Raw genomic sequence first — 19,415 nt, forward strand, 5'->3', positions numbered from 1 at the left:
GAAGCTGAAAGGAAAGTGGCCGCAACCAAATTTGGAGGTGGGGCCAACACAACTGCCAGCGGCCTCAGCCTATCAGTTTACTGATCAGGTGGCGGTTATTCACCGCTCGGCCAATCATTGTGAAGGGGCGGGGCTTCCTTCAACATGTTCCCTTGAGTGGCAAACAAGCGGATGAATCCGAGTCAGACAAAAGCAATCGATCCCGGTCTGGTGTCATCCAGGATCTTACTGAAGGAGACTATTCGGCCCATCCTACCTGTGCTGGCTCTTCGAGTAAGTCATCCAATTAGTCCCTCTTCGCTGCACTTTCCCGAGTCTCAAGGTTCCAGACCCACTCCAGAGCTTGAGCACCAAAACTTAGACATTTTGACTACTGGTGTGTGCTGCACTTTCGGACAAGACGTTCAACCGAGGTCCCATTTGAATGGATGTAACAGAGCCCATGGTACCATATGGAGGAAAAGCAAGGCAATTTATCCCTGGTGTTCTGGCCAATTTTTGTCCCTCAATTAACATCATAAAAACAGATTATTTGGTCACTATCTCCTTGCTGTTTGTGGGAGCTTGCTCTGTGCAAATTGGCTGTCACATTTCCTGCACTACAACAATGACTCAATTTCAAAAGTATTCCATTGGCTGTAAACTGCTTTTCACAATCGCCAGGAAAGAAATACACTGTAAGTTGCTTTTCTGGAATGCACTGACTGCAAGGATGGTGGAAGCAGATTTAATAGTAACTTTAAAAAGGAATTTGGATAAATACTTTTTTTTATTCATCCATGGGATGTGGGCTTCACTGGCTGGACCTGCATTTATTGCCCATCCCTAGTTGCCCTTGAGAAGGTGGTGGTGAGCTGCCTTTTTGAACCGCTGCAGTCCATGTGGTGTAGGGGAGTCAGGAGGTGAGTTACTCATCACAGGATTCCTAGCCTCTGACCCGCTCTTGTAGCCCAGTAATTATAAGCGCTGTATAAATGCAAGACTTCTTTTTCTTTCATAGCTTTGTAATTTAATTTCCCTTCATCTCAGCTCCAGGGCATCACTGCAGGAGTTCCTCAGGGTAGTGTCCTCGGCCCAACCATCTTCAGCTGCTTCATCAATGACCTTCCAACATAAGGTCAGAAGTGGGGATGTTGGCTGATGATTGCACATTGTTCAGTACCATTCTCAACTCCTCAGATGCTGAAACAATCCATGGCCAATTGCAGCAAGACCTGGACAATATCCAGGCTTGGGCTGAAAAGTGGCAAAACATTCATGCCACACAAGTGCCAGGCAACGACCATCTCCAATAAGAGAGAATCGAACCATCGCCCCTTGACATTCAATTACCAGCAATGAATCCCCATTATCAACATCCTGGGGGTTACCATTGACCAGAAACTGAACAGGATTAGCCATATAATTACTGGGCTACAAGAGCGGGTCAGAGGCTAGGAATCCTGTGATGAGTAACTCACCTCCTGACTCCCCTACACCACATGGACTGCAGCGGTTCAAAAAGGCAGCTCACCACCACCTTCTCAAGGGCAACTAGGGATGGGCAATAAATGCAGGTCCAGCCAGTGAAGCCCGCATCCCATGGATGAATAAAAAAAAGTATTTATCCAAATTCCTTTTTAAAGTTACTATTAAATCTGCTTCCACCATCCTTGCAGTCAGTGCATTCCAGAAAAGCAACTTACAGTGTATTTCTTTCCTCACATTGCTAGTTCTGGTTCTTTACCCGATTCCCATATCTGTGTCTTCTAGTTATCAACCCTGATGCCACTAGAAATAGTGCCTCTGTACTTATCAGAACGTGCTTTTGGGCATCTCTAACTTCCACTTAACCTTCTTTGCTCAAAAAAGAACAACCCTCGTTTCTCACATTACTGAAGCCCAGCTCTCTCCGTCCAGAGTGCCTATCTAGTTAATCTCAATAACCAATATTTATCTACCAACTGCATTTGTAAAGGACCTGTAATGTAGTAAAATTTCCCAAGGTGCTCCACAGAAGCATAATCAGGGAAAAAAATGATCAACGTCACCAAAACAGATTATTTGGCCATAGATTGCGTTAATGTTTGTGGGATCTTGCTGTGCACAAATTGACTGCTGCGTTTCCTTCATTACAACAGTGACTACTCTTCAAAAAGTATTCCATTGGCTGTGAAGTGCTGCAGGTTGTCCTGAGACTGTGAAATGCACTCCATAAATGCAAACCTATTTTGTTTTGATTCCTAAATATTGACGTCGGATATCCATCCACTTCTCTTTACAATTCAACACACAGACAGATGTTCTTGGCAACAACTCTCTGCCCTGTCGTGGGCAGTGCATTGTTTCATTCTGTGAAGCACTTAATAATTTTAGTTTATACCCAATCCCCAACCAAAAAAATGTACTGATTTAGCTTTTTTTTAAAGGGTATTAATTCTCTCAATTCTCTGTTGAGAGAATTAATACCCTTTAAAAAAAAGCTAAATATTTTATATAATATAAAAGCAAAATGCTGTGGATGCTGGAAATCTGAAACAAAAATAGAAAATGTTACAAAAACTCAGCAGGACTGGCAGCTTCTGTGGAGAGAGAAACAGGGTTAACGTTTCCAGTCTGTATGACCCTTCTTCAGAGCCTACATTTCAATCTACATTTGTTGGGAGTTTATTTCACAAAACCACTACTCTGGTTGGGTATTCTTCGAATGTATAGTCTTGCTCAAGGCTTGATGATCTTATTTTTATACTATCATCTTAAATCCCCTTCTCCGCATTTGTGGTGGAAACTACCTATGTGAACCCACCCCCTCCTGCCAATGGTGGCTTTGCAGCTCCAGAGTGTAGGTGAAGTTACAGGGTGACAATTTTACCCAGGCAGTTTTCATGATAAATGTAGTTCCAGAAGTTTACAATGGCAAAGAAGGTGATAGGGAGTACGTGCAGAGATTAAATATTTAATACATTGGACATACTGATAATTATTCAAAAATAAAATGGTTACATTTACACATTTATTAACGTTTATCTGTGATTAGTTGTTTGTTACTGTTTGAACTCTTGCTTTAACAATTAGTAATGAACTATATACTCTGCGTTATTTTTAGACATTAAAAGGAGCCCTTAAGAGTGTAAATTAATTGTAACTCTCTCTCTCTGTGCTCGATATAGGTGGCCCGGCAGACCCGGAAGTTTAGCTTGTGTTAGTTTTGGAGCTGTTGCAGCGTAATGGCTGAAGGATGGAAATAGTCTCCGGGCTTGTGTCTTACGCCCTAGCAAAGTTCCTCTTTCTCTCGCGGCTATCCAATAAAGAAGATGCGGAGAAAATCAAAAAAATGGATGAGAAAGTTTTAGAAGTCTATGGTAAGGTTGCATAAACTCAATAGAGCCTTAGAGATTGTGGTAGTTCAGTAAGGAGGTCAAAGTAATGAAGGGAACTTCAGCGCACCTCATAAAACTGTTATAACCTTTGCATACCACTACAGTAGCTACACTTAGTGTTTATATCTGTCATCCTAATGCAAACGTTGTCCCAAGAGGATGGTTTTAAACATCATATATACATGTACTTTCCATTCAAACTGTCTTTATTCACATACCAGGTAATATCTGTGTAGTGATAGTTCCCCATAATGATGTGATTTCTTAAAAATTACTCATTTATTAGATGTGGGGCTGGCATTAAGACCAACATTTATTGCCCATCCCTGCAACTGATTGGCTTGTTAGGCCATTCAGAGGGTAGTTACAAATCGGGCAGGTTACTGATAACTTGCTGCCATCTCTAAAAGTTACAAATTAACCCATTGGTCTTGGATTCAGTCTGAGAAGTTGCCCTAAACTCAGTATCACTTGTAAAATTGTTGTTGTACTGATTTTGACTTTGGCAGACTTGAGTCACCCTGTTGGCTCTGCACTGTCCTGTAGGTAGGGAAAGTAGGGAATGTAATCAGACATGTAAGGATGACTGTATGTAGTTCCACTCCCTGCTACTGATTGCTAGCTATATTTTAATATCAGAAAACTGAGTGTCCTGTCAACTTTACTAACATTGAAAAATATAAAAATAGAGTTTCAACGTTTCCAGGTCTCCCCAACCTTTTAAATGTTGCTTACACAGGTTGAAGGTATGAAGGGCTGTGTGACTGTCTCCTGGAGATGGTCTCATGCTAATTACCTTAATGGACCTCCAGTTACTTCACACCTGAAGTACACAACAGTTTGCAGTACTGCAGTGTCAATTGGTGCTGTATGATTTATTGATTTATTTGTCCTTTCAATCTTGTGTAGATGATTAATGAACAATGGTGGTACAGGAGACAGATGATCTCATACTCTCACTGCAGAGATCGTCCACATTAGGCACTTAATACAGAAAATAAATCATTGTGTCTCCTTGACTGTGTTGGGCTGTACATTTCACAGGATGTGTTTCTTTTTTCTGTAAGGCCCTGAAGCTTTGCGAAGGTGGGGAGAGGGAGTAAACTGCCATTGAAGCTTCCAAAAATGCTGCCCAACTTTGTGAAGCTTTAGAATCAGTGGAGCATGCATTTGGTTGGGGTTTAGGGGGAAGCAGGGGGAGAGCAGGAGATGGAGTAAAAATTTACAGTCATTAGAACCATAGAAGTATAGAAAATTTACAGCACAGAAGGCCATTCGACCCATCTTATCCATGCCAGCCCAAGGACACCCAGGTGCCCATTCTAATCCCATCTTCCTGCACCCGGCCCATAGCCCTGCAGCTTACAGCACTTTAGGTGCAGATCCAGGTATTTTTTAAAAGAGTTTAACGTTTCTGCCTCTACCACCAAAGTGGGCAGCAAATTCACCCACTACCCTCTGCATTAAAAAGTTTTTCCTCGTGTCCCCCCTACATCTTCTGCCACTTATCTTGAATCTTTGTCCCCTGGTTCGAGAATTCTCCATCAAGGGAAACCATTTTATCCTGTCCACTCTATCTATTCCCCTCATAATTAAGTGTACATACATTAAGTGTACTTCAGCCCCAAAATGAATGTTTCAGCTTCTAAATTAAGCTAATCAGTTTGGGAAACAAGAATTCTGCTGGTCATTCATTGGTTTTGAATCCATTATGTACACACTCTACATGACAGCTATTAAAGATGGTTAGCATGTCTGACTTTTTAAAAATTCATTCACGGGATGTGGACTTCACTGGCTAGAGCAGCATTTATTGCCCATCCCTAGTTGTGCTTGAGAAGGTGGTGGTGAGCTGCCTTCTTGAAGCGCTGCAGTCCATGTGATGTAGGTACACCCACAGTGCTGTTAGGAAGGGAGTTCCAGCATTTTGACCCAGCGACAGTGAAGGAACGGCGATATATTTCCAAGTCCGAATGGTGAGTGACTTGGAGGGGAACTTCCAGATGGAGGTGTTCCCAACTATCTGCTACCCTTGTCCTTCTAGATGGTAGTGGTCGTGGGTTTGGTAGGTGCTGTCTAAGAAGCCTTGGTGAGTTTCTGCACTGCATCTTGTAGATAATGCACGCTGCTGTTACTGTGCATTGGTGGTGGAGGGAGTGAATGTTTGTGGATATGGTGCCAATCAAGTGGGCTGCTTTGTCCTGGATGGTGTCAAGCTTCTCGAATATTGTGGGAGCTACACTCATCCAGGCAAGGGGAGAGTATTCCATCACACTCCTGACTTATGGTTTGTAGATGATGAACATATCTATTAAATTTAAATAGCATTGCCTTCGTGGTACTGTTGTGCTATAGCAAGATGTTGATTTTCAAAGATCAGATCTTATCCTAACCCAGTTGCTATTGTTTATACAACAAAGTGAGTTACCGGACCATTTCAGACTGGAGTCAAGAGTCAACTGCATAGTGTGGGGCAGGTGTTGTCAGTCGGACATACCCGGGGGAGATGAAGCTTTCCCTTCCCTGAGAAATATTAGTGAACCTTAGCCATTTTTATTTTATAAATCACCACAACTATTGAATTGAAGTTTATGATTTCCTATGATGGGATTTGAACTCTTAACCTTTGCATTGTAAATTCACAACCATAACTGCCATGTTCCAATAGGTGCTTTTGTGCACGGTGGTTTTTCTTACAGAGCAACATGGCTGAGAGCGTTAGTTGCTTATCTCTTTGTCCTGTCAGATTGGGCATGATGTTTGGCCTAAGGAGATTAAAAAAAAGAGATGTTTTGAAAGTTATTTTTAAAAAAGAATTGGGAGAGAAAAAGGGAAGCCAAGGCTTGCAAAACTACTCACTACCTTTTAAAACTAAGACATGTATATTGCATCATTGGTGGTGAGCTTCCATCACCACATTACCAAGCATTTCTTTTCAAGCTTAAACTGTGTTTGTAAAAAAGAATGATTGTGCCAGCCTGCTTCCAAGTATCAGCCTAAAATCTGTTGTATTAAGTTATCTGCAGACTCTACTTCCCTAGCCATCCTACCTCCAACCTATCTAAAATGTTATCTCCTGTATCACCAAAGTGCATCACTCTGCATCAACAACTTCTACCAACAACACAGTGAAACTCTTAAGACCTTGGCCTCATTTTGAATTCCTCAATTGCCTCACTGCACCCAACTTCTTCACGCTCTTATGTTTTTCCCTGAATGCTTTTGCCCTCTGGCTGCCACCTCTTGTGCCTCCCTCCCTCCCTTTGCTTCACCACTGGTGGAAGCACCTTCAGCCAATTTTGCTATACTATCTTGAATTCCCTCTCTAAATCTCTCCCTCTTGCTATTTCTCTTCGTCTTCAAAAACCCCTCAAAACCAGTCTTTTTGACTGTGCTCTTGACTGTCCCTCCTGTTAACTACGAGCTTGCAATTTATTTGGTTCTTCCTTGCAAAGTGCTATGTTAAAGATGTTATGTGATCTTACTCCGAGACCACAAGATAGGGTGAAACAGGAATTTGGTGTGCGATGGGGAGCTGAGTAGTGGAGTTTGGAAAGATCTGAATCAGGATTCTGTTGAGATTTAAATGGGTGTTTTGTAATGGGGAATCAAGATAATAATGCTTTGAAACTATTAACTTTTTTGATGTCTTTGTTCTATGTCAGATATTATTCGTACAATTCGTGACCCAGAGAAACCCAACTCTCTGGAAGAGTTGGAGGTGGTAGCTGAAGAATGTATCGAGGTGAAATCGCTAGATGACGATGAGTATCTCATCATTATTCATTTCACTCCAACAGTACCTCACTGCTCTCTAGCCACACTGATTGGTGAGTGAAGAAAGAACAAACTTGCATTCATATAACACCTTGCATGCCCTTAGGATGTCGAAACGTACTTACAGGAAATAAAGTACTTTTGAAGCCCAATCACCATTGTAATGCAGGAAACACAGCACACAGCAAACTCCCACAAATAACAATGTGATAATGGTAAGATAATTAAGATGTTGGTTGCGGGATAAATATTGGGTCCAGAACGCTGGAGAACAACCCTTCTCTTCAAAATAGTGCCATGCGGCCTCTCACATTCACCTGAGGCAGCAGCTGGGGCCTCTGTTTAGCATCTCATCCAAAACACAGCACCTCCAACAGTGCAGCACTAGGAGTGTCTGCCTGGATTTTGTGTTCAAACCTCTGGAGTGAGACTTGAACCCACGGCCTTCTGTCTCAAAGGCTACAGAGCTATCGCTTAATTATGGCAGATGCATTTGGGTACCAGAAGTGTAATAAGGCAATGGGCATTATAATTAATTCTTGACCTAGGGTTGTCAATGTATAAATAATCACCTTGTTAAAGACAATTGCTAGTTAAACAGGTGATGGGCATTGATTATTCCATCTAAATAGAATTAAAAGATACAGCTGGAACACTTTGTGTGGAAGCTAGTAGCACTGAGAAGTTGTCTTGAAAAATAAACCAGCTTGAACCAAAAGACCAGCCTGGATTAATTCTTCCACTACAACCCCTTACTGTGACTATGGGAGGGAGAGGTGTTGCAATCAGTTGCTTTTGGGTTTTTCCTATTGCCTATTCTTAGAGCAACCTGAACCTTGTCCAGCCTCTACCATTTATCTTTTCTGAATTATATTGAAGGGATGAGGAAAGGGGAGAAGGAATACAGAATCTCCCACTCAAAAACTTATCTGGAACAAGACATCGTACTCATCAGACACTGTAGTTTTATAAACAAATCTATCTGCTGTGCCTCTCTACTCCTTGAATAATGCAGTTTAAGGCTCTGATCGGGAGGGGTCACATAGTAAAAGTTCCCTTTATTCTGCCACTCCATGCTTATCAGAGCTCAACACCATTTTCGCACATATGCCTTCATACATTTCCTGATGACAAGTTTGCATTTGTCATTTATCTGTCTTGGTGTGCGATGTTATCAGTCTGTCACTCTTCCAGATACAACAAACTCTCTACAGCCCCTCTAATGCACCACGCCCAGCCCACAACAAGTGAAGTGTCCCAGTGATGGCTGCTTGGTTCTTTCTGAGCAGGTGGGCAGTCTGATGACTACTGTAATCAGAGACCAATGTGAATATCTGCTCACAATAACAAAGTTTTGAGTCATAATGTCAGGGCTGCCATTTAATCTTCCTCTCCACCCCCATTCCCTTGCAAACTTCCTGCTGTCACCAAGGTTACGTGCTGACCTGTACTGAAATTCCTGCAAAGCTTGGTTTGATAACGGTGTTCTCCTCAGCCCTGAAATAAGAACAAGACGGACGCTATTTAAGTGCTTTGCAGTATTAGCACCACGCCATTGTTGCTGAGTTTTAAGAGGGAGATGAGAGTCTCCCACAGCTGTTGTATTATTTTTACAGGTTTCTGACCTTCAAATAGAATTAACCTCCCAATGACTTGGTGCTCAGAGCTGTCAGTCTTCAATAAACAAAATGGGAGTCTAGTTCCTGGGCATTGTGCTTCCTGTTTCGTCCTTGCAGCAGGTTGTGACCTATGCTAAACATTTAAAAGTAATTATATTTGAGGGTTAAAGGGTCAAAGGTCAAAGGGCATTGAATCAAGTTTCTTGTCAGAAGTTGAAAGCATTTTCTCACAGTTGACCATTGGAGCTTTGTTCTTCTCTAAATAATCTATTGACAAAACTAATTACTTGTTGCACAAGGCATGGGAAAAAATTGGACATGGGAGAGTGTTATCCTAGTCTACTCTTATTTAGTGAAATCTTTTTTAAAAAGCAATGAGGGTGAAAGAAGATTGTTTGACAGTGGTTTAAAAAGCTGCACTTTGATCTCTGGGGCTTAGCTTGGGTTCAATGCAGATTTAAAGGCTGAAAGTCTCTGCACTGCTAGGATGTATGTGTCCAACGTAAAATGGGTTTGGGGAGTCTTTGCTTATTCTGTTTTAGGCTCAAGCCAATGGCATAACTGATCCTAAAACATCAGTCTCACCAAACTGGGAAATGACTAGTTATAGCCTTATATTCACAGGTGCTCTTCTGTGGATAAGGATTAGGGTGTATTAATGGGACACAGTAGGAGGAACTATACTCTCAGCTGGGAGCATAGGATGGAGAATTCGGGCTACAGTATTTTTTAAAGCCCTAACTCCCTTTGTCTGCAGCTTTAAGTGCTTGATAGTAACACTGGTGCAGAAAATTAGAGAAACATTCACATTTCTCAGCACTGATACCCTTCAGCTTGATGGGTATTATTCTAAAATGAATTTGTTTCCTTAAAGGTCCTGTTTATGCTTCAAGGGCAGGGCTCAATGCAGTGATCCCTACTTCCTGTTCATAGTAATGTGGAAAGAACTTGTATTTATTTAGCGCTTTTCACAACCACAGGATGCTGTAAGGGGCTTTACAGATAATGGAGTAGTTTACAAGTACAATTGTTATCGTAATTCAGGAAACGTGGCAGCCAGTTTTGCATACAGGAATATTAGCATTTATTGATAAATTTACAATCAAGCTAATGATTTGTCAATGGAATAAATGGCCAGATAAGTTGTTTAAGTGATGTTTGTTTACAGATAAATATTGTGGGATCTTTTACATCCACCTGAGAGGACACCTGGGGCCTCAATTTAATGTTACATCTGAAAGACAACACCTCTGACTATTCAGCACACCTTCAGTACTGCACGGGGAATGCCAGCCTGGACCATGTACTTCAACCTCTGGATGAGGGAACTCTCATGAAAGGGATTGTATGTTGAAAAATTACCAAAGGCAATACTGGCATCTCCCTGGTGGCTCAGTGGACCTACCAAGGGTTAGCTGAGCCAAATGGTGGTTATGGTTCAATTCTTGGTCTGTGTTGAGTTGGGCAGCACAGCAGGCTTCAGACAAGGGAGAGGGAAAATCAAGCAGGGTTTCCACTGTTGATCATTATCACTCTGAAAGGGCATGTCTGATCTTCAGGTGAGGATAAGATCAGGCTTTGTCTGATGTCCCCAAAGAGCCTGCCAACAAAGGGCAGAGATTAATTAGTGCCCTTGAAGCTGTACCTCAGCAAGGAGTCTTCAAAATAGAATGGGAGAGAATTGGTAGGGAATAGGAAAGTAAATGGCTATGAAAGGTATTGGCGATAACATATTTTATGCATAAGTTTTCCATTTTTTTTTCTACATGCTTGTAGGTCTCTGTCTACGAGTCAAGTTGCAAAGATGCTTACCGTTCAAACATAAAGTAAGAAAAAGTGTTGTGTTGCTTCATCCCTCCACTTTCTATTGAGCTGGATCTTGACATTTTATTTTGATGATAGGGTGTTGCTTAATGTATTCCTCTATAGCTTTCCAAAAAAAAACACTGGGCCTGGCTTCAACAGTACATATGTGATGAAGAACATTGCTACAGCATCTTGTCATTGAGGAACCTTCCACCCTTAGATGGACATGGGCAAAAGAACATGGGAACCACCACCTGCAAGTTCCCCTCCAATATGCACCATCCTGACTTGGAACTGCATCACCATTCCTTCACTGTCACTAGGTCAAAACCTGGCACTCCCTCCCTAACAGTGCTGTGCGTGTACCTACACCTGATCGACTGCAGCGACTCAAAAAGGCAGCTCAGCACCATCTCAAGGGCAGTTAGGGATCAACAATAAAATCCAAGTTATAGACCAATGTTCATATATCAAACACAAGTAGAGTAATTGAGAAGAGAAGGTGATGCCAAATGTTGAAAACCTGAGTTTGTAAAAAAAAGAAAAGGTCCGAGCTAAGTGTTGAAATTCTGGAAGAGATTGAGTTCTAGATCTTGATGAGTTTAACGCAACGTTTGAGTGTATTCTCATCTGAGCTTGGCTATGCTCCATTAGATATACATAGGGACAAGAAGAGGTCATTCAGTTCCACCATTCAGTGAGTTCATGGCTGATCTGTATCTTGCCTCAATCCTCCCGCCAAGGCTCTTTTCGAAGGTAAATGATTGAGCCAATTGGCAATGCTGTATTTTCAAACTCACCAACTTGAATTTACCCCATTCTAACCTGGAGTTACATCTCTTTGTGAGTGAAACTGGATGAAGCTCTTTCACTGCCGCTAAGTTTCCATTTTGTCAACATGTTTTTGAACTGATCCCTAATAACTTTCACTTCATCATTGCAAGCTCTTGTATTTCAATAACTAAGTATTCCATATGAGCCTTTGCATCAACATCTTAACTTGACTTATAACATTTTGTTTATGGCAGTCTAGTTCTCAAGAGACAAGTCATTAGCTTGATTGTAAATTTATCAGTAAATGCTTTTTGCAATTCTTTATCCTCTTCCTTCAAGTACCAGGCCTGAGAGGGCATTGGCAAAAATGGACTTCTATTGGATTGTTCCATGATTATGCTTGACGAAGTACTGCAGTGGTTTGTCATTGCCTTCTGCAGTATGGCTGACCAGGAAACTGTCCTGCTCTTATAGCCTGCCATCAGGCGTATTGGATGGATTTACAGGCTGATAATCAACCTGTTTGGCCACATAATGAACACACCTTCAATGGCCACCAAGTCCTGAAGTGCAACCTGAACCCAGAGCTTCTGGCCCAGAGGTAGGGATGCTTCCACTGCACCACAAGACCTCCTTGTTGCAATTGTCTTTTCAGTGTTCAAGCTAAAATAAAACTTTCGGTTGTCTATTGTGCACTGTACAAGTTTCCTGATCTACCTGACCGTACATACATGTAAATTAGGAGCAGGAATAGGCCATTCAGCCCCTCAAACCTGCTCTTCCACTTGATAAGATCGTAGCTGATCTCATTGTGGCCTCAACTCTACAAACTGTCACCGCCTCCTCCCCTGCCAATAACCCTTGACTCCCTTGTCTATAAAGAATCTATCTAACTCAGCCTTAAAAATATTCAATAACCCTGCTTCCACAGCTCACTGGGGAAGAGAATTCCATGGACCAACAACCCTCTAAAAGAAAAAAAAATCTCCTTGTCTCCATCTTAAACGGGAGACCCCTTATTTTTAACTGTGTCCCCTAGTTCTGCTTGAGTTCTAGTTTCTCCCACAAGGGGAAGCATCTCTCAATTTCCACCTTGTTAATTCCCCTCGGGATCTTATATGTTTCAATAAGATCACCTCTCAATCTTCTAAACGCCAATGGATACAGGCCCAGTCAGTCCAACTTTTCCTCATAAGACAACCCCCTCATCCCAGGAATCAGTCGAGTGAACCTTCTCTGAACTGCTTCTAATGCTTAATTTTCCTTTCTCAAGTAAGGAAACGAGTTCATATTTTCCCACAGTATACTCCAACTGCCAATTTTTTGCCCACTCACTTAACCTAGCTAAACCCCTTTGTAACCTCTTTATCCTCACTATTTACTTTCCTATCTATCTTTGTTTTATCCAAAAATTTAACAACCTTACATTTGGTCCTTTCATCCAAGTCACTTATATAGATTGCAAATAGTTGAGGCTCCAGCACTGACCCTTGTGGTACTCCACTGATTACAAGCTTGCGCACACGAAAGCGATCCATTTATCCCTACTCACTACTTCCTGTTAGCCAACCAATCCTCTGTCTAATATGTTACACCCTACACCATGATCTCTTACTTTGCATTGTATCCTTTGATGTGGCATTTTCTCAAATGCCTTTTGGAAATCCAAGTCCACCACATCTACAGGTTCCCCTTTATCCAAATTATTTGTTACTTTTTTATGTGTTATGGGTATCACTGGCTAGGCCCATCCCTAATTGCCCTTGAAAAGGTAGTGGTGAGCTGCCTTCTTGAACTGCAGCAATCCATGTGGTGTAGCTACACCCAAAGTGTTGTTAGGGAGGGAGTTCCAGGATTTTGACCCAGTGATACTGAAGGGATGGCAATATATTTCCCAGTCAGGATGGCGAGTGGTGTTCCCATATGTCTGCTCCTGCTCCCCTTGTCCTTCTAGATGGTAAATGGTAGTCTGTGAGACAACTGTCCCAATTTTGGCACTAGATCCACTTTGCTGGGTCGCCAGGGCTGAGTTTGCCATTGTCGTTTCTGGTGCCTAGGTCGATGCTGGGTAGACGGTCTGGTCCCATTCCTTTTAGACTGAGTGGCATGCTAGGGCATTTTAGAGGGCATTTGAGTCACATCTGGAGTCACTTGTAGGACAGGCATGGTAAGGATGGTAGATCCCCTACCCTAAAGGGAAAGGGAATTAGTGGTAAAAACAAAAAAAAAAAAAAAACTGCGGATGCTGGAAATCCAAAGCAAAAACAAAATTACCTGGAAAAACTCAGCAGGTCTGGCAGCATCGGTAGAGAAGAAAAGAGTTGACGTTTTGAGTCCTCATGACCCTTCAACAGAACTTGAGTGAGTCCAAGAAAGGGTGAAATATAAGCTGGTTTAAGGTGTGTTGGTGGGGGGGGGGGGGGGGGGGGGGGAGTTTTGGGTGGGGGGAGAGAGCGACAGAAGTGGAGGGGGTTGGTGTGGTTGTAGGGACAAACAAGCAGTAATAGAAGCAGATCATCAAAAGATGTCACAAACAACAGAACAAAAGAACACAAGGTGTTAAAGTTGGTGATATTATCTAAACGAATGTGCTAATTAAGAATGGATGGTAGGGCACTCAAGGTATAGCTCTAGTGGGGGTGGGGGGAGCATAAAAGATTTTAACATATTTTAAAATAATGGAAATAGGTTGGAAAAGAAAAATCTATATAATTTATTGGAAAAAACAAAAGGAAGGAGGAAACAGAAAGGGGGTGGGGATGGAGGAGGGAGGTCAAGACCTAAAGTTGTTGAATTCAATATTCAGTCCGGAAGGCTGTAAAGTGCCTGGTCGGAAGATGAGGTGTTGTTTCTCCAGTTTGCGTTGGGCTTCACTGGAACAATGCAGCAAGCCAAGGACAGACATGTGGGCAAGAGAGCAGGGTGGAGTGTTAAAACGGCAAGCGACAGGGAGGTTTGGGTCATTGTTGCGGACAGACCGCAGGTGTTCTGCAAAGCGGTCGCCCAGTTTATGTTTGGTCTCTCCAATGTAGAGGAGACCACATTGGGAGCAACAAATGCAATAGACTTAAGTTGGGGGAAATGCTGCTTCACTTGAAAGGAGTGTTTGGGCTCTTGGACGGTGAGGAGAGAGGAGGTGAAGGGGCAGGTGTTGCATCTTTTGCATGGGCATGGGGTGGTGCCATAGGAGGGGGTTGAGGAGTAGGGGGTGATGGAGGAGTGGATCAGGGTGTCCCAGAGGGAACGATCCCTACGGAATGCTGATAGGGGGGGTGAAGGGAAGATGTGTTTGGTGGTGGCATCATGCTGGAGTTAGCGAATTAGTGGTGGCTTTTTATGATTTTTATTGAATTCAAATTTCACCACCTGCTGTGGTAGGATTCAAGCCCAGGTCCCCAGGGCATAACCCTGGATTACTAGTCCAATGACAATATCACTTCACCACTGCCTCCCCTCAAATAACTCTAGTAAATTAGTCAAACGTGATTTCCCTTTCACAAAACCATGTTGACTCTGCCTAATTACATTAAGATTTTTTAAGTGCCATGCTATAACCTCCTTTAATAATAGATTCTAGCATTTTCTGTATGACTGATGTTAGGCTAACTGTCCTGTAGTTACCTGCCTTCTATCTCCTTCCTTTCTTGAGTAGCTGAGTTACATTTGCTATTTTCCAATATGATGGGACCTTTCCAGAATCGAGGAAATATGGAAGATTAAAACCAATGGATCTGTTATCCACTTATTTTAGGACCTTAGGATGAAATCCATCAGTTCCTAATGACTTGTCAACCTTTAGTTGTAATAGTTTTCTCATTACATTCCCCTGGTGATTGTAATCATTTTAAGTTCCTCCCTCCCTTTCATCTCTTGATTTACAAGTATTTCTGGGATGTTATTTGTGTCCTCTACAGTGAAGAAGGACACAAAATATCTGTTCAGCATTTCCTTATTTCCCATTATTATTACCCCAGACTCACTTTCTAGAGGACCAATGCTCACTTTAATTACTCTTTTCCTTTTTATATATTTGTAGAAACTCTTACTAGCTTTTTTTATATTTCTTGCTAGCTTTCTTTCATACTTTAGTTCCCTCCCTATTCATTTTTCAGTCATTCTTTGCTGGTTTTTAAATTCTGTCCAATCTTTTGACCTGCCACTAATCTTCTCAGAATTGTAAGCTCGCTCTTTCAATTTAAAAGGAAGTAGGAAGGTTTACCTTCGATGTAAAGAACTGGAGTGGATGATGCTTGGCCCTCCTGAATTTGTTTTAAGTTACACAGCCATAATCTGAGGCAAGTCCCTAAATATTTGGACAAAATAACCAAATCATTCCAGCTGAGAACCTGTGACGGTGGCTCAATCTTCATGCAGTCTTTCTCCTGCTTTAGTTCAGCCAACAATATCTCACTCTCTTTTAGTGCCAATTACTAGATTGATGATGCCTCATTACTGAATTGCCACTCAGAGGGCAACCTATTCACCCTATCAAAACTATTCATCATTTTAAGAATATGTATTAAATCTAACCTTAGCCTTCTCTGGTCAAAAATAAAATGGTCTGCATTTATATGCCACCCTTCATGACTTTGGGACATCCCAAAGGCAATGGAACACTCTCAAAGTGTAGCCCTTGTTGCTCAGCAGCCAATTTATGGTGTGCATTTTTTTTCCCGACACTCTAATATGGCACAAAATCAGTTCATTGCCATCAAAGAAACTGACAAATAAGCTATCCGGTTTATTTTTTTTTTTGCAGATAGATCTTTTTGTAGGGAAATCTTTGGCAGTTGGATCCTTCATAATTGATACTGGCCAAGTTACCATAGATTCTAGCCAATGGCTGCAATGTGATGGTCTCTGGTGATAGCTTCCATCATTGGCAGAGTTAGGCCACATGTTTTTAGTTTCTCAAACACTTACCCCTATAGATATTGTCTCTTTAGAAAAATAAATTGTCACCATCTCAAGAAATTGATTAATAATTTAAATTTAACATTTGTGACTTTACAGTTGGAAATCTACATCTCTGAAGGATCACATTCTACTGAAGAAGATAGTAAGTATGTTTTAATTAAATTCTGTCTATAAATGCCAATATAATAGTCAACATTTTTCTTGCTACACAATGCCTTCCTCACTCATATTTCAATTCCCCTTTTTATCCGTGTATTTCCCAAAGACTTACACATTTAAATGCTTGATAAATTAATTGAGAAACGAAACCAAGTAGACTGAAATGTTTGCAATATAGAAATTCAGCTCCGAATCTTGCGTCCTTCACTGTTGCTGGTTTAAAACCCCGGAACACTCTCCCTAACAGCACTGTGGGTATACCTACACCGCAGGGACTGCAGCGGTTCAAGAAGGCAGCTCACCACCACCTTCTCAAGGGCAATTAGAAATAGGCAATAAATGCTGGCCCAGCCAGTGATGCCCACATCCCGCAAAACGAATCATTAGAAAAAATCTGCAGAAAGTGCGGTCTTGTTGAGTATCCGCCAATTATGGCACAGTTCCTCTATCCTCAAATATTTTTAAATGAATTGGGCCAATAATGAGGCTTTGCATTTTAGGAACAGGACATGGCCATGTGGCTCCTCAAACCTGCTCGGCCATTCAGTTAGACCCAATTGAATAATTTGTACCTCAACTCCATTTATTTTCCTTGGCTCCGTAGCCCTGGATGCTCTCACTCTTATCTTTAATTGCCCCCAGCATTCACTGATTTTGGGGGAGGAGTGTTTCAGCTTTCTACTGTCCTTAAAGTGAGAAAGTACTTTGTGATAGCCCTCCTAAATGACTTGCCTCTAATTTTAAGATCACGGGCAACATTTTCCCGCCGTCGGGGAGAGTGTGGGAGTGGGTGCGAGTGGGCGTGCTTCCATTCGGCACCCCCAATTGGGGGTGAGCCGCCATTTTACATGGGCAGGCCGATTAAGGCCTGCCCAGCGTGACGTGCGCTAGGAAGCACTATGTGCTCCCTGTGCAGATGGCGGTGGGGGGGGTGGTATTCCCTCAGTCAGGAGTGCACTCTTTCGAGCATGAACACGAAAGAGCACACAGATCCCGCTGAGGCAAAGTGCTGCCTCAGGGAGATCGGCACCAATTTGAAACTTTCAATAAAGATTAGATAAACGTTTCCCTGCCATATCGCCTCATGTGACGCTGTCACATGAGCTGGGACATGTCCATAACTTTTATTGTAAAATATTCTGTATTTTTTTAAATCACTCATAGAACCTCATCCCGCCTGTGGATGAGGTTTCATGTTTGTTCACAAGCCCGCCTGGGCTCCTGGCCTGCCCACCAACCTTAAGGTTGGACGGGCAGGTCCATTAATGAGTCCAATTGGTTTTTTAATGGCCTTAATAGGCCGTTGACAGGTTGGCGGGCGCACATCTGAGTCGGATGCGCACCCGCTGAACTGACAATCTAAATGATGCAGGGTGACGTCGGGCATGTCTTGCCGACTGGAAGATGCTGGCCTATGTTCCCTTGCTCTTAATTTCCCCACTAGGAGGAAATAGTTTCTCTCTATCTATGCTATCAAATCCATCTAACATTTTAAACACCTCGATCAGATCATCGCTCAGTTTCCAATACTCAAGGGAACACAAGCTATGTTTATGCAATTCGCCCTCACAATTTAACCCTCTTAAACCTTGTATAATTTATGTGAAACAGTGCTGCCCCAAGACCAGTATATCCTCCAGTGCCCAAAACTGAATAGAGTACTTCAGATGAGGTCTGATCCAGGTTGTGTACAAGTGCAGCATCAGTTCTTCCCTTTTGTATTCCAATCCCATGTGTTTAGTTTATTTTTTGCCTAGAACTAAACTTACTTTTCGTTTTAGGCTACAACAATGGCTGGTGTGGGAAACAAGAATCTCACAAGTGTGGCAGGGAGGCAGGACAGCTCTAGGCCTTCGAGGCATGTTGTTGCAGATTAAAGGGAAACTTTAGGCGCACTCTGTGCTCTAGCTGATCTGGCAGTGCTTAAATGTTGTTGATGCTGTGCAAACAATGTCTGGGATGGTTTAGTGAGACTGAGTGTGGAGTCAATTCCCCAGCATTGGCATCTCTTCATCTGATGGGCCAAAACATTTCCCCAATCAAATAAATTTTATTTCATATGGCTTTACAAGCAGAAGCTGTCAACACAGTTTAACGTTGAATTCCCCAACCAATCCAATGCCCTACTGGAGATCAGGTGTAACTCCGGGATATCTTCCCCACCCCCACTCCCCACTACCCCCCCACCCCCAGCCCCTGCTACCCTTTAGCAAATAAATTTGCTACAAACCATTCTTGTGCAATGTTGCATTATACATTAATAAGGCTGCCTTTTCCCTTTTTTAGTTAACAAGCAGATCAATGACAAGGAGCGAGTAGCAGCAGCAATGGAGAATCCAAATTTACGGGAGATTGTGGAACAGTGTGTTATAGAGCCCGATGACTGAACACTTGCTGGCCACACAGGAAAAGACTCTTGCTCACATCCTGCTGTTTGCAAGGTCTGGCAATATAAAGATGGCCTCCAATAGGCCTCTTTCTCTCTACATATGCTACAAACTTTAATGTTTTGTCAATCATTTTAAAAAAAACTTGCTTTTCTACATCCATATGAATTGAGTAATTTCTGATTGTTCAGTTTCACGTTGGGAACATCACTCGGAGCATGAGGCTTCTCAGAGATACCTGAAACATGAAGCAGGTAAAATAAGTGGAAGCGGGCATTACAGTGCAAATTGATAAGGAGCGTTTAATATTTCACTACTATTCAATCATTAAATAACATTTGAAAGAACAAAATATTATGAGGCAACACTAAAGGATTGCAACAGTTGATCCTGATTGTGTGATCTCAACATTTGGAAAAGAAACCTTTGGTTGCCATGCATCCCATTTTATCTCTAACCAAAATGGGAAAGCATTTGTCCAGGTGTCAGGCATTACTGATAAGGCAATGCAGAGTTATATGAAAGGATTCAATTCAAATTTTACCTCTGTCTTTATACACTGCTTGAAGGGAAAGCCTAAGTCCAGGGCAAGTAGCTGGCCATCTGTGTGTTGACGG

General features: G+C 42.1%; 1 protein-coding gene across 3 annotated transcripts; it reads left to right on the forward strand.

Annotated features, from left to right (window-relative positions):
* Window positions 1-13: 13 nt before the first annotated feature.
* ciao2a (cytosolic iron-sulfur assembly component 2A) lies at window positions 14-18,954 on the forward strand. 3 transcript variants are annotated; one of them, XM_041175105.1, is made up of 6 exons: window positions 14-273; window positions 3,150-3,341; window positions 7,025-7,189; window positions 10,532-10,581; window positions 16,349-16,394; window positions 18,698-18,954. In XM_041175105.1, the coding sequence occupies exons 2-6, from the start codon at window positions 3,218-3,220 to the stop codon at window positions 18,796-18,798; spliced, it is 486 nt and encodes a 161-aa protein (XP_041031039.1). In that variant the 5' UTR covers window positions 14-273; window positions 3,150-3,217; the 3' UTR covers window positions 18,799-18,954. The 3 variants fall into 3 exon arrangements, with proteins under 3 accessions (XP_041031039.1, XP_041031040.1, XP_041031038.1); XM_041175106.1 differs by lacking the exon at window positions 10,532-10,581 and having other exon boundaries at window positions 18,698-18,836; XM_041175104.1 differs by lacking the exons at window positions 16,349-16,394; window positions 18,698-18,954 and adding an exon at window positions 10,685-11,577.
* The last annotated feature ends 461 nt before the right edge of the window (window positions 18,955-19,415 follow it).

The sequence above is a fragment of the Carcharodon carcharias genome, chromosome 26, assembly GCF_017639515.1.
Source record: "Carcharodon carcharias isolate sCarCar2 chromosome 26, sCarCar2.pri, whole genome shotgun sequence".
Classification (NCBI taxonomy): Eukaryota; Metazoa; Chordata; class Chondrichthyes; order Lamniformes; family Lamnidae; genus Carcharodon; species Carcharodon carcharias.

Bases quoted from the DNA above. Each gene is read 5' to 3' on its own strand.
- ciao2a (XM_041175104.1), top strand. From the start codon at position 3,218: ATGGAAATAGTCTCCGGGCTTGTGTCTTACGCCCTAGCAAAGTTCCTC. The intron at 3,342-7,024 runs GTAAGGTTGCAT...GTTCTATGTCAG, and splicing joins GAAAGTTTTAGAAGTCTATG to ATATTATTCGTACAATTCGT. The intron at 10,582-10,684 runs GTAAGAAAAAGT...ATTCCTCTATAG, and splicing joins GCTTACCGTTCAAACATAAA to CTTTCCAAAAAAAAACACTG.